A 14,405-nucleotide genomic window follows, 5' to 3' on the forward strand; every position below is an offset into this window, starting at 1 on the left:
TCATTTACTTCTACTAGAAGAGGTAGCGGTACAACAAAGAGAGGTAGAGTTACTTGCTTTTCATTCCCTGAAGAGTTAGGTAGGAGGGCCATGTGGAGCAGATTGTTTACATACACAGGGATGTCCCTTAAGTCTTCCTGAGAGATATTGATGCAACTTTTATGGAGGTGCTCTGCAATCATCTCCCGAAGGATTCTCGGGACAGCAGCCTTATTTCTTCCTCCGCGGCAGGACACTTTCCCATGCCAATCAGCGATAACTTCAGCTAGCAACATTGCAATAAATAGGCTAACGGCACATGGGTCCCGGTTGCTTTGGGACACCAGCAGCAGTTGTGCTTTCTGCACCTTTCTTACCCTCAGGAGTGAGATACCAACTAAAATCACCATTGCTTGTGGAAGATGGTGCCGGTATTCAGTGCCATTGCCCTATACTCATGCAATTGACCAACTCCCTCCTCATTTCCCCCAACCCTGGCAGGCCATACTCACCATGGCTGGTGCTGTGAGTGGTGCTATGCAGAAGCAGTCCGAAGCAGAAGTGTCAATAAGCATGTTTTGTTGAAAACTTTAGGGGAGCAAGGGAAAGGGGTTCTGAATCTTAACTTTCCCTTTCCATTGGGATTATACTGACAGTGTTAGCTCTGTGTGCTTTATCTGTAGCTGTTGCCATTGTGGCCTTGAGAGGTTCCCCCTCCACACCCGCAGAAAGCCTGAGCTGGATAAGGAGGAGAAAAAAGAGGGCTTGAGATGACATGCTCAACGAGATCCTGCCAGCCAGTGCTGCATCAGACCATGAACAGAGGGCCTGGAGAGTGAATATTGAAGAATGTATGGAGAAAGGCCCAGGAGTCCCAGCAGGAAGAGGAGAGGAAGATGCACCAAGACATAATGGGGGCTTCGTCAGCAGCAAATACGGATGCTGCAGACTCTTGTGAACCTAGAGGCTCAACAGTCACAGGCTTGCCTCCCTTTGCAGTTCATGGAGAACTACAGTATAGCACCTCCTTACACCCCCAGCCCCAACCTGCAACTTTGTACATAGCATCCGCGGCTACATTCCTACCTCTACCACTGCACACTGGCGAACATTAAAGACAGCCACATCTTCACATACATCATATGTGGCTCCCCACAGTCAATGTATGTGTAGTTAAAAATGGACATGAATGTTCCTTCCCCTTCTTTAAGCTCTGTTCTATAAATTTATTAAGATTTTAATGTATTTGCTTTTAACTTGTGTAACCCACACAACTTCTGGGTGTGGTGTTCTGTCCCATCTAGTGGCACTGAGACCACTTAGACAGACAAATAAAATAAGTCTGCTCTACAACCTTAGCTAATAGCCAGTTGGCTTTTAGTTCATGCGGTAGAGGCTCATGCACTAAGCTCCAGAGGTCCCAGGTTTGATCCAGCCCACCGACGATCAGGGTCTGTTGGTGTTACGCTTGTACAGAATTTTTTTAAATGTTTTTGTTACTCAATAAAACTGTTGCTTGGAAAATAATTCATCTTTATTAGTTCACAACATATGCTGCTGAATGACTGGCAGTAGTGAAAGCATCGCTGACTTGTTACTGTACAATGGGACACAATTCAGTGGCTCCATGACAAACACAGTATAATAATCCTAAATGGACAGCAAGCACCACAGAATTAATAGATGCGTTCTCAGTGTTCTATTCATAGATGTACACCAAGCTCCACACAATTCCTAAGAGCCCCCCATGCTGCAGGTGGAGCACAATACTCCACATTATTGTGGCTCGCTGTTAAAGTGCTCTTTCAAAGCCTTTCTGAGCTGTACTGCTCCATATTGAGCTTTTCTGATAGCCCTTGTGTGGCTGCTAAAACTCAGCAGAGAGCTGCTCCACCTCTGCCCTCCACCCCAGCGGCAAAGGTTCCCCTTTCGCTTCACAGATACTATGCAGGACGCAAAAGGCAGCTATAACCACTGGGATATTTTCCTAACTGAGATCCAATCTTGTGAGTAAACAATGCCAACATCCCTTCAGTCTACCAACAGCACATTCAACTGTCATTCTGCACCTTCTGAGCCAGTAGATGAATCTTTCGTTGGTGCTATCGAGGTGGCTGGTGCACAGCTTCGTGAACTAGGGGAGTAAGGGGTAAGCTGGGTCCCCTATGATCACTATTGGCATTTTAACATTGCCAATGGTAACCCACTGGTTTGGACAGAAAGTCCCTGCTTGCAGCTTTCTGAACAGTCCTGTATTCTTAAATGTGAGGGGATCATGCACCTTCCCTGACCAGCCAATGTTGTTGATAGTGAAGCATACCCAGTTATCCACCAACGTTTGCATAACCATAGAAAAATAGCCCTTTCTGTTGATGTACTCTGTGGCTAGGTGGCCTGGTGCCAAAATAGGGATATGCATGACATCTATTCCTCCACTGCAGTTCAGGAGTCCCATAGCTGCAGATCCATCCACTATGTCCTGCATGTTTCTGAGAGTCACAATCCTTTGTAGCAGGAGACGGTTAATGGTCCTGTATACTTGCATGACAACGGCCTCCACCATGGATTTTCCAATTCCAAAGCCGGAAGTCAGTGGGAAATCATTTTGGAAGTTTCCACGGTGCAATCACCACTCGCTTCTCTGCTATCAGTACAGCTCTCATTCTCACTCAGATTCAGGAATGTTGCCTTGCACATCCAAATGTTCTGCAACCATGCTCGTCATCCCAAACCGGCATTATGATGCAATTCCACCAGTCAGTGCTCGTTTCTCGGGCCTAGAAGCAGCAGTCCACCATTTGCAGCTGCTCTGTGAACGTCGCCAACCACCTTGAATTGTCCTCCAGCAATCTGCCCTTCAGGAAATGGTCACATTCCTCGCGGCTCTTCTAGTGGCTCTGCAAGTACTGGAGAACTGTGCGTCCTGTGCTCGCAATATTCAGAACAATAGTGCAGGCTCCATGATTCTATTAAAGATGATGGAAAGTGACAAGTTCCACGTGGGTTTGAGGGATTTTCAAATTAAGTATGAAAATTCTGGGATAAAGATGGCATTATGGGATGGAGAAAGTGGCATGTTGGTAACTGGGCCCTGCAGTCTCAGTCACCCCTGCACAACTCATTTCTTCCCAGTGAGTTGCACTGCACTGTCCATCAACGCAAGCGCTCCTGGTGAGTGTGTGCAGTGCTGGCGCAGGGAGTGGAGTATGCATGCGCACAAGCAATATATTAACTGCAGTGGCTTTATGCTGGTGTAAGTTGTGTCGGAAAATAATTGGTATTGCAGACATACCTTAAGTCACTGAAAGTAAGTGGGACTTACACTGCTAAGTCTCTTGGGTGCTTTTGAAAATTTTACCCAGTCTTTTTATCAGAAGCAGCAGCTGATGCTGTACTCTGTGCACCAACCAGTAATGAGGAGCTGAGGAATGGTAGTGTTCTAGAAGTGAGTTGTGTCCCCTTTCTCCAAGTGACAAAGACTTACTTTCTTTCAGATAATGCTGTTTCCTCTAGGAACACACATGTGCTATGTTTATAACAGCGTTCAGGGGATTGCAACATCTCCATACTACACAATGTTCCTTCTATTTTGGGATTTGAAGGAACAATACCCACTGTAATCAACTATGTGGCAACACACAAAATGGTTGTGTTGCATATTTACGACAAAGCAGAGTTCACACAACTGGAATCTTACTGCTTTTCAGTGGATGTTTATTGGAGGAAAGCAATGTGTATTTAGGAGGGAGCATTGCAGAATACATTATGTTCTGTTCTCTGAATTTCCTAATCAAAATGTAGTTTTGTCATCACACATGGCTGATCTCTGGAAGCAACAAACGCAGCTTAAAAATATCAAACTGTTTACTGCTTGCTTCATGTGTCATTCCTGAAAAATGCTCATGCTGAAATCTGAACTTTCTGCTTTTGCTGGGCCATGAGATGCAGTGTCCATAGAAGACCTCTTCATTTTCCCCAGGCCCCCGCAAGCCTGGTTGGTGATGTAGGAGTAAAGGTGGCAAAAATGAATCTTGACAGCTAATGCTAAACAGTCATGACAAAAAGATCATCATGCTTATGTGTGTAGCAATAATGTTTTTGTGAATTTGCTGCCCAGAACACCCAAAAAATTCTTAATGTTATCAAGCTAAATATTAAAAAGGAAGCAAAACTGAGTACTACTAATTTGCATTATTGAACTGAACCAGTGAAATAATTAAAATGTTTATTTAATTGCTGTGATGCGATGTTCTAACAGTGAATTTTTCTTCTTTTTTAATCAGAAAAAACCATTGTCTGCAATAATAAAAGAAGTTTGCGATGGGTAAGTTCTGATACTATACTTCCTTTTGATTCTTAAAATAAATAACAGAGAGACATGGTGGGTGAGGTAATGTCTTTTAGTGAACCAACTTCTGCTGGTGAGAGACCAAGCTTTGGGAACCTTGGTTTCCAGACCTGAAGAAGAGCTCTGTGTAAACTCAGAAACTTGTCTCTCTCACCAATAGAAGTTGGTCCAATAAAACATCACCCACTTTGTGTCTCTAATATCCTGGGATCGACACAGCTACAACACTGCATAAAATAAATAACAGACACGCAGATTTTCTGCAAGATAAATAAAATATCCCTAGTGATGACCTTCCTAAATTCTGAAGTTGATTTTCAAAAAGGTTTTATCTTGGTATTTAGAATTTGCAAAATCTACTGGCTGGCTGAATTCAATTTGAAAACTGTGTACTGGGAAGATTAAAAAGTGCTTTAACTTGGCCCTCTGTTTTTATTAAGGGGTAAAACTCATTTCTGTGCAGAAAGCTATCACAAACCCTACACATCCCTTATGTGTGGGTTTTAGAGATGAATTTTAATTGTAGAGTGCAACCACTTTACCGAGCACATATCTCAGTTCACAAGTCAAGAAACATAAACTGTGAATTGTATTTCTAAGCCTGATGGACACCAAATCCATGGAACAAGCAGCATGGAAGCGAAATGTGAAACATAACCTGGTATGATAATTGCTTAACAATCAGAAGAAACTCTGTCATATTGTAATATTTAAACAGCATGTTTAATGTTTGCAAAAAAATGCTCTTTTAATAAATTTTTAACTAGTGATACAGAAGGACAGAAACTAGTTCACAGTTCATTAAACTACAGCTAAAATATAGTTAAAGGCATGTAGATTTTTGTATTACTGTTTTTTTAAATTTGTTAAGGACCATCTGTGTGCCTAGTGCTGTAGGAGTCACCAAGACAAGCTCCCTGCCTAGAGAGTTTTCCAGCATAATGGTCTGATGTTATAGGCACACATCTGTTGTAATGAGTTCAGTGCATCCTACTCGTTATAGTGAAAACTCCACTTAGTAGTGTTGACAGGATGGGGCTGTTCTGGAATGTTTGTTTATTTGTTTTGTTTTTTGAATATGATGTAACTACCATTTAGGATTTATCTGTAATGAAGAAATTTTGTTTTAATAAAATGCTTTATATTGAATGTTAATGTAATGGAAGGTGATCAAATTATTGATTTTTGTGTTTTAAACCTTGGCATTTGAAGGGAATATATTATTGCATTGTTTCTATCACTCAGTGGTCAAGCTGAGGGCTCTCCATTTCAAATTGTCAGGGGTGGGAGGAGGAGAGGAGAAAGGGAACAATATTCCATTAAATGAGTTGTGGAGTTTTTTGTACTCTTCTCTCTTCTCCTTGGATGTATGATTGTTTTTTCTCATTGTTGAGTGGACGTGTTGAAATCTATAGATAGGACAAAAAGAAAAGGAGTACTTGTGGCACCTTAGAGACTAACCAATTTATTTGAGCATAAGCTTTCGTGAGCTACAGCTCACTTCATCGGATGCATACTGTGGAAAGTATAGAAGATCTTATTATATACACACAAAAAGCATGAAAAAATACCTCCTCCCACCCCACTCTCCTGCTGGTAATAGCTTATCTAAAGTAATCGCTCACCTCTCCTTACAATGTGTATGATAATCAAGTTGGGCCATTTCCAGCACAAATCCAGGTTTTCTCAGCCCCCCCCCACCATACAAACTCACTCTCCTGCTGGTAATAGCTTATCTAAAGTGACCACTCTCCTTACAATGTGTATGAAAATCAAGGTGGGCCATTTCCAGCACAAATCCAGGTTTTCTCACCTTGATTATCAAACACATTGTAAGGAGAGTGGTCACTTTAGATAAGCTATTACCAGCAGGAGAGTGAGTTGGGGGGGGGGGGGGTGAGAGAACCTGGATTTGTGCTGGAAATGGCCCAACTTGATTATCATACACATTGTAAGAAGAGTGATCACTTTAGATAAGCTATTACCAGTAGGAGAGTGGGGTGGGGGGAGGTATTTTTTCATGCTTTTTGTGTGTATATAATAAGATCTTCTATACTTTCCACAGGTTTCAGAGTAACAGCCGTGTTAGTCTGTATTTGCAAAAAGAAAAGGAGTACTTGTGGCACCTTAGAGGCTAACCAATTTATTTGAGCATAAGCTTTCGTGAGCTACAGCTCACTTCATCGGATGCATACTGTGGAAACTGCAGAAGACATTATATACACAGAGACCATGAAACAATACCTCCTTCCACCCCACTCTCCTCCTGGTAATAGCTTATCTAAAGTGATCACTCTCCTTACAATGTGTATGATGATCAAGTTGGGCCATTTCCAGCAGAAATCCAGGTTTTCTCACCCCCCACCCCCACCCCCATACACACACAAACTCACTCTCCTGCTGGTAATAGCTCATCCAAAGTGACCACTCTCCCTACAATCAAGGTGGGCCATTTCCAGCACAAATCCAGGTTTTCTCACACCCCCTCCCCCCCCCGCCCCACAAACTCACTCTCCTGCTGGTAATAGCTCATCCAAACTGGCCACTCTCCTTACAATGTGTATGATAATCAAGGTGGGCCATTTCCAGCATAAATCCAAGTTTAACCAGAACGTCTGGGGGCGGGGGGGGGGGTAGGAAAAAACAAGGGGAAATAGGCTACCTTGCATAATGACTTAGCCACTCCCAGTCTCTATTTAAGCCTAAATTAATAGTATCCAATTTGCAAATGAATTCCAATTCAGCAGTTTCTCGCTGGAGTCTGGTTTTGAAGTTTTTTTTGTTGTAAGATAGCGACCTTCATGTCGTAATTGCGTGACCAGAGAGACTGAAGTGTTCTCCGACTGGTGGGGGAGTGAGAAAACCTGGATTTGTGCTGGAAATGGCCCACCTTGATTATCATGCACATTGTAGGGAGAGTGGTCACTTTGGATAAGCTATTACCAGCAAGAGAGTGAGTTTGTGTGTGTGGTTTTTGGAAAAGCGGGGGGGGGGGGGGGTGAGAGAACCTGGATTTGTGCTGGAAATGGCCCAACTTGATTATCATACACATTGTAAGGAGAGGTGAGCAATTACTTTAGATAAGCTATTACCAGGAGGAGAGTGGGGTGGGAGGAGGTATTGTTTCATGGTCTCTGTGTATATAATGTCTTCTGCAGTTTCCACAGTATGCATCCGATGAAGTGAGCTGTAGCTCACGAAAGCTTATGCTCAAATAAATTGGTTAGTCTCTAAGGTGCCACAAGTACTCCTTTTCTTTTTGCGAATACAGACTAACATGGCTGTTACTCTGAAACCTGTCATAGATAGGACAGTATGTGAGACAGATGGACACTTGATTGTTGATAATGTTAAACACCAATAACGAGGCTTCTTTTTTTCTTTTTCACTTTCTTATTCATATATTTTCATATTTTTAAGGTGGTCTCTTGTGAACCATGAATGTTATGCACTGCAGCATGCTGATAGTTCCAATTTCTATATCACAGAAAAGGTAGGTAAACCACTTGACATGATTTTTTTTTTTGCATATTCTATTTCAAATATTATTGCACTAACAAGCTGGTTTTCAAGCTAATTTAAAGGAAAATTTTAATTTTAACTTTTAATTTTAGAGTACGTGAATCAACCAGGTTGTAATGGATCAGGCTTGCATCATCTAAACTCTTGCTGGAAACACTGTCATAACATAATTCTACATACAAGAGTGTAATTGAAATATCTGAGTGCTTTTTTAGTGAAGCTTCCCATTAGGCAAGGATGGTCAATGTACTGAACTGATTTCTTCTTAATTAAATAATATTTCTGAGAATGATTAAATGCAGCAAATTCTGTTCAAATTTAGAGCTACTTCACTGCCACTAAAATCAGTGAAAAATAAAGATTATAGCGCATCAAATTTAGAGGCAAAGTACAGCCCTGTTATTTACCATCAGTGGTGCAGTTGAATCAATGGTAGCATCAGTGGCATTTTTACCATTGTGCCATCTAACCCTGGTTAGACTTGAGCACAATATGTAGATGATTACACATTGTGACCTCTTTTTGACTTGAGTGATTAGCTAAAATTCAGGGTCCTGCGTGGTGGTTCCTTTAGGAGGTGAAATTGATGATAGCCAGTTCTATCTTTGATATAATCCTCCTTGTTTATGTACAAAATCCTATCTGCTAGGACACAGGAGAATTCAAACAGAAGACAGTTTCTTTTTGACTGCCCACAGTTGCTACGCTCTTTCAGGATTTTAGTTTTTTTCAAGTGCTTCCATGTCTGGTGCTTCCTTGCTGTCTGCCTTCTCCTTTGGTCTTTTTCCTGCTTTTCTCAGCACAGAGCACACCCTTCTGCTAAAACAATACTCACTGAAGCCCCTCTGCCCGCATAGTTGAAATTCCTGAGCAGCCTCACCAGTGCCTTTGTTTTGGGTGATGACATATGCCAGTGTTTTGGTTGGAGGTCCCTTTTGTTTCTGCTATCTGATTCCATAAAGGAGCTTAATGGCTTCTTATAACTGTCCTAAATGAAGGACTTTGTTTTCGAGAGCAGTTTCAATGAGGTGTAGCCCAACCCATGACCATATAAAATCAGTGGAGACAAAAAAAATTTGCTGCACAATATAACTCACCTTTTTTCTTTTTTTTGGCAAGGAATTCACAGTTCAGGTGGAAATTATCATAAACTAAGTATTATAATACATGTGGTACACAGCCTCACACACTGATCTTACATATTTGTGTTTTGTTGAGCCAGTTCAATTGAGGATACAGTTAGTCTTATCTCTAAATTTTGTTGTCTTATATTGGTTTGTGTGCAAACCTTTCAATTATTTAAACGCTTTTCACTGTGGGGGGTTTTTTGGGGGGACGCGGGGAGAGAGAAAGAGAAGAGACGGGCAGGGTGAATTGGCTGGGGCTAGAGGTGCTGTCATATCTTGAACCTGAAAGTATACTGCATGACTACATGGAAGATTCCAAGTTTCAAAGGGAGAGCAAGGGTGCAAAATATAAATGTTAGCTGACTGCGTAAGCTAACTATCAACATAAGTCAGGGAGAAACTAGCACTTATTGATGACTTTTTTTCATTAAAATTTGTTTCCTTGTTTTCAGAATTACAGTGGTAAATAGTTTTAAAATGTAAAATAAGAGTTCTGATGGTGCCCAGTCTTAATGTTTATGAAGCTCATTTAGTCTTCAGACATTCAGTCCCTCTGCTGCTGCTGTTTGTGCATGTACATATTCACTGGGAAGCAGCATAGAGGAAATTAAAACATGTAAGATGTACAGTATTTGTTGAAGGCTAAAGAAAGCTTCAGTACACCACTTCCCTTTTTTCTAAGTGGCTGATTGATCTAGTAGAAATTAGCTGCAAGGACTGTGTAATACTTGCCACCTCCCTGTTACATGCTGAACTTCTACTCCAGCTTTGTATGTGTGATGTTGGTTTAAGTCGTTTTGGGGCCCAGATGCCATGGCAATGGGCAGTTCACAAAAATATGTAATTGCATGAGCTTCAATCGTAATTAATTGTAACTATAATAAAAATGGGAAACTTACTAATTAAGTGGGATATATTCATTTAAACAATTCAAAGGTTTGCATTCCTGTCTAGTGTAATTCTGCTGAGCTCACTGAAATGACAACAGAGATGAATTTGGCCAAAAGAATGCAGTTGGTATGTTGCTACAAAGGCAGTACTCTTGACCTGTGCAGTAAGGGCCTGATCCAAAATTCAATGAAATCAGTGGGAAGACTCCATTTAATTTCACTGGGCTTTGGAATGGGCCCTAACTGGGCTGCACACAGGAAAATAATATAACTAAATTCCCAAGTGATAAATATCTCTTGATACCATCTTAATCAGTGTCAAAGTGTTAAATTGATCATTATAAAAAATGAATTTTTATTTAGTGAAAATGGTTTGGCTGGGTCTTATGTATGGCAGTTAAAATTTTCTGTCAAAATTGTTTTTGTAAAAAATTGTGGTTTTGACCAAATGAAAGCATCTGCTTTCCACAGAAAATTTCAATTTTTCATTGAAAAATGGAATACTTGAGAACCAGAAAAGTTTCTGGAATATTTTGATTCAGATATGTGACATGGTGGCTTGTGTCCCCTCTCTTTTCTATGGGCTGGGCTTACTGGCTGGACTACATCTCCCATGATGCACTTCCTATTCCCTAGGAAGACTACGGTGCATCATGGAAGAAGTAGTCTAACCAGGGAACCTGGCCGATAGAGGAGAATGGGAGCACGAGGCACCTGAATGACCACTTGCATGAGGCAGCACAGTGGCATTTCCAAATCAAAATATTTTTGGTTTTGGCTGAAATATTGAGGTTTTGGGTTTTTTTCTGAAAAGTCAAAATTTTCTGGGTGAGTAGATAGAACCTATTTTCTGACCAGTTCTAGTTTTATGCCATGTTTATAAACAAAAAGATGTCTGACTGGGATATAGACATACTGCAAGAGATTTATGTGGATATTTTTGAAATTTGATTTTCCACTGTGTACATGCTGACTGACTTTTTTGGTGTTAGTGTTTGTTTTAATTTGAAACACCATTCTCTGTGTCTGTGTCCTGGCAATGATGATGGCCAAACTGAAGGTGTTAACATAAGCACAAAGGATTTTCCTCATAGTCAGTAATTGTGGGGGCAGAGTTTAGTAGCATGTGCATTTACTTATGAGGCTATCCATGCTAGTGAGCAGTGTTTGTGAGATCAAGTGTACAAGGCATTGTGCAGTGTACAAAGCGATTTGGTTTTATCCCAGGTTGCATGGACTTCTGTTAAGTTGGGAAGACACTTTTTTACTGTTGTCATAGAGCTGTTTCGTGTATTTCCAGTTGGGACTTAAGCTTATTTTTCTTGTTTAATACCCCCCCTTTCCCTCCCTGCAAAAAACTGAAAAAAATGGAAGGGAACTTTGATGACACAGTAAAGTGTTTAGAAAGACTAAATTTAGCAATTCTCAAGGGACTGCTCATAATTTAAAATATATATATAAGACCATATATACGGTTTTTCATTTAACTGTTTAAGTCATACCAGATAACCTTCTGTGCATGCCTTAGTTCATTTCAGGGCCTCCCTCCTTCCTCTTGTTTCTTTTTCTTTTTAAAATTCAAATGGATAGACGCTTCAAAGGATTCCAGGGGGGAAACTATTGAATGAACTAATTTAGGAAATGGCAGATATTTTTCCTCCCCTCCTGAATTATATAATGGGAATGCTTTGCCCATCACATTTAATTGTGACACATGTTTTTGCAGAGAATGAGGCATGACTGAGTTTGACTGTTTACACATAAGTACTGTATGTGCAGAGAAGGTTTCTAAGAAGCAAAGTTTGAGAAATACACAGGCTGTTTGAAGAAAAGAATCGGGGTACATTTCCACAGGCCACTCAGCTCTAACCTCTATCCTTGGTGGGTTTCATGTTTCTGTTTTGGAGAAGATTTGCTCTGGGATTTTTCTGTTTGGTTCAGAAGAAAGTTTGCTAGCTTTTCGTTGCTTTTAATTCATGGTTTGGGTGGGAAGAGACTGTCATTTAGAACGTTTTGGGTTGTGCTACAAGAAAGATTTTGATGAGTTTGTTTATTCCATGCTGAAAAAATGTGTGTCTGACTCTGAGTCATGTAAATAAGTGAGAAGAGCATTAAATGCCACCAGTATTACTCACACGTCTGTGACTTTTATTAATGTTGTTCACTGTTTACCACTGCCGGCTGGATGCATGCTATAAAGAGATGATTATACAGGCCACTTCTACATGGTCTCCCCATCTTTTGCTTAATAAGATGCTGCTTCCAAAGTGAACGCAGGGGAAACGCCAGAGCTCATGATAACCTTGTGTTCTTCAGTGAAGCTAGTACACTAATGAATAGATGGATAACAGCAGTGAGCAGTTTAACTCCGCCATGCTGGGTGACCCACAGACCTCTTATGAGGGGCCGTCCCTAAAGCACAAGTTTAATGTTTTGCACTGTTGGCAAAGATTAGCTGTCCCTGTATAGATATTCAAAAGTCTATGTGCAGGTCATATCTTTGATGAGCTGGTCACTTGTTAATTTATGGCCTTTCAGTTAGATGCCGGTTACAAACCTTATGATGTCTAAAGTTTTATTTTTAAGAAATGAATGAAACCAAATGAAAATAATTTTGGTTGGTAGGAAATTTTGATGTGAAAAAGTTATGAACATGGAACTGTTAACTCATGGCTCTCAATTGTATTTTTCATTTTCATGTGGTGAACAGCACATCTGTGTCTTGGTTGTCCCACGGGGAACTCCTAGCTTTGAAACTGTTCTTTATTTCCTCACGTCACCTTAAAACCACACACATACCAACCAGCTCTCTGTTCGCATGGCTTTTCTAACTTCATAACAAAATGAAATAGTCCCTGGAGAAATCGGTGTAAAAGATTAACAATAACCTTCTCAATCAGTGTAAGGGCAAAGTTTTAGCAGGTCAGCCAGGGTTTCTACTAGAGATGGGTCAAATGAAGAAAGAGAGGCTTTGGATCCAGACTGCCCTATATCCAGAAGTGTTTGGGTCCCAGGGTTTGGTGTGGCCTATAATATCTGTGCCACAAAAAAGCATAACAGCTTCCTTTTCTTTCCCTCCCTGCTCATTCCTTTTTGTTTGTTTGTTGCTTTCTTTTCTGTTATTTTTTGGGAAAAAATTAAATAAAATGAAAATGTTTATATAAAAAACAAACCAACATGTTATAGCAGTTTTTATGAAAATGTAGGAAGTTATCAAAGACAGTAAGAAGAAAGTAAGTTACCTATACATAGTGCCAGAATTTAACCACAAACCTAACCAGTATTTTAAGGGACCTCTTCATTGGTTTTATTCAGTTATTTGCAATTCTTTTATCCCAGGATAGTAACTGGGAGGTACTTAAAATAGTTCAGACTTATTATTCATTTGTATTATAGTACTGACTAAGAGCCCTACTCATGCATCATGATCCTATAGTACTAGGCGTTGTACGAACAACAAAAAAAAGGCCCCTATAAACTGTGGGAGAGCAAGGGGGGAGGGGTGGTGGTGGCTGTAATTCTTATTAGGGTGGATTGATTGAAATCAAAGTAATTAAAATGATCAGTTTTAATCATGATTTAAGTGAGAATGAAGGAAATTTTGATTTAAATCATAGATATTAATCAAGTTTTGTATTTCTAATTTTTTAATTATGTTCCTAAAGAAAGGTTGATTGTCATTGTTTGGTAGCCATTAAAACGGATGATTTGCAATTAAATGTAGCCTTTACGCTAAATATGGTGCTTCTTTTTGCTAACCAGGAGGGCACACTATAGCCATACACATTTATTTAAGCAATCATATAGCTTTTATTCAGATTACTAATTTTTACATTTTTGATTGACAAAAATTACAAGTAAAAATTAATCATATAGTATACAACAAATGCATCATTCATCATTTTCTGACAATCTCTCATTTGGACGGTAATTCAAAATCAATCACTTAAAACTATAAAACCAGAATTTTAATTTTTTATCAGTTAAATACAATTACCTTAAATGTGCTGGATACATAAGAGAAAAAGTTTATCACATGCTTTTGTTTTTAATTTTAAACTAATTTATTAAACAAAGGAAGTATTCTCTGTAATTAGTGAATTGAACTCCTGGTTTCTGGTGAGGGTTGCCAGGCATCCAGTTTTTGACCAGAAAGCCCGATCGAAAAGGGACCCTGGAGTCTCCGGTCAGCACTGCTGACTGTGCTGTTAAAAAAGTCCAGTCAGTGGTGCGGGGGGGCTAAGGCAGGCTACCGGAAGCGGACAGCATGTCCCTGTGGCCCCGAGGCCCGGGGGCAGCCACGAAGGCTCTGTGTGCTCCCCCCCACACCTCGAGTGCTGGCTCCACAGCTCCCATTGGCTGGGAACCACAGCCAATGAGAGCTGTGGAGGCAGCACCAGCAGGCGAGGGCAGTGCACGGAGTTGCCTGGCCGTGCCTCCGCCTAGGGGCCGGAGGGACATACTGGCCATTTCCAGGAGCCGCCTGACATAAGCGCCACTCAGAGCCCACACCCCAAACCCCTTCCCCAGCCCAGAGAC

At 40.7% G+C, this 14,405-nt stretch overlaps 1 protein-coding gene across 4 annotated transcripts in view; it reads left to right on the forward strand.

Moving 5' to 3' along the window:
- Positions 1-14,405, forward strand: part of ELMO1 (engulfment and cell motility 1) — a 418,423-nt gene that overhangs the window by 86,764 nt on the left and 317,254 nt on the right. For 3 of the 4 annotated variants that reach the window (XM_074945335.1, XM_074945337.1, XM_074945338.1), the window contains exons 3-4: positions 4,263-4,303; positions 7,748-7,820. In XM_074945335.1, the coding sequence (XP_074801436.1) occupies positions 4,263-4,303; positions 7,748-7,820 (114 nt within the window). Of the gene's footprint in view, positions 1-3,886; positions 3,995-4,262; positions 4,304-7,747; positions 7,821-14,405 lie in introns of those variants that run through there. The other variant, XM_074945336.1, reaches the window with a different exon arrangement.

This window comes from Natator depressus, chromosome 2 (genome assembly GCF_965152275.1).
Source record: "Natator depressus isolate rNatDep1 chromosome 2, rNatDep2.hap1, whole genome shotgun sequence".
In the NCBI taxonomy this organism is placed as follows: domain Eukaryota; kingdom Metazoa; phylum Chordata; order Testudines; family Cheloniidae; genus Natator; species Natator depressus.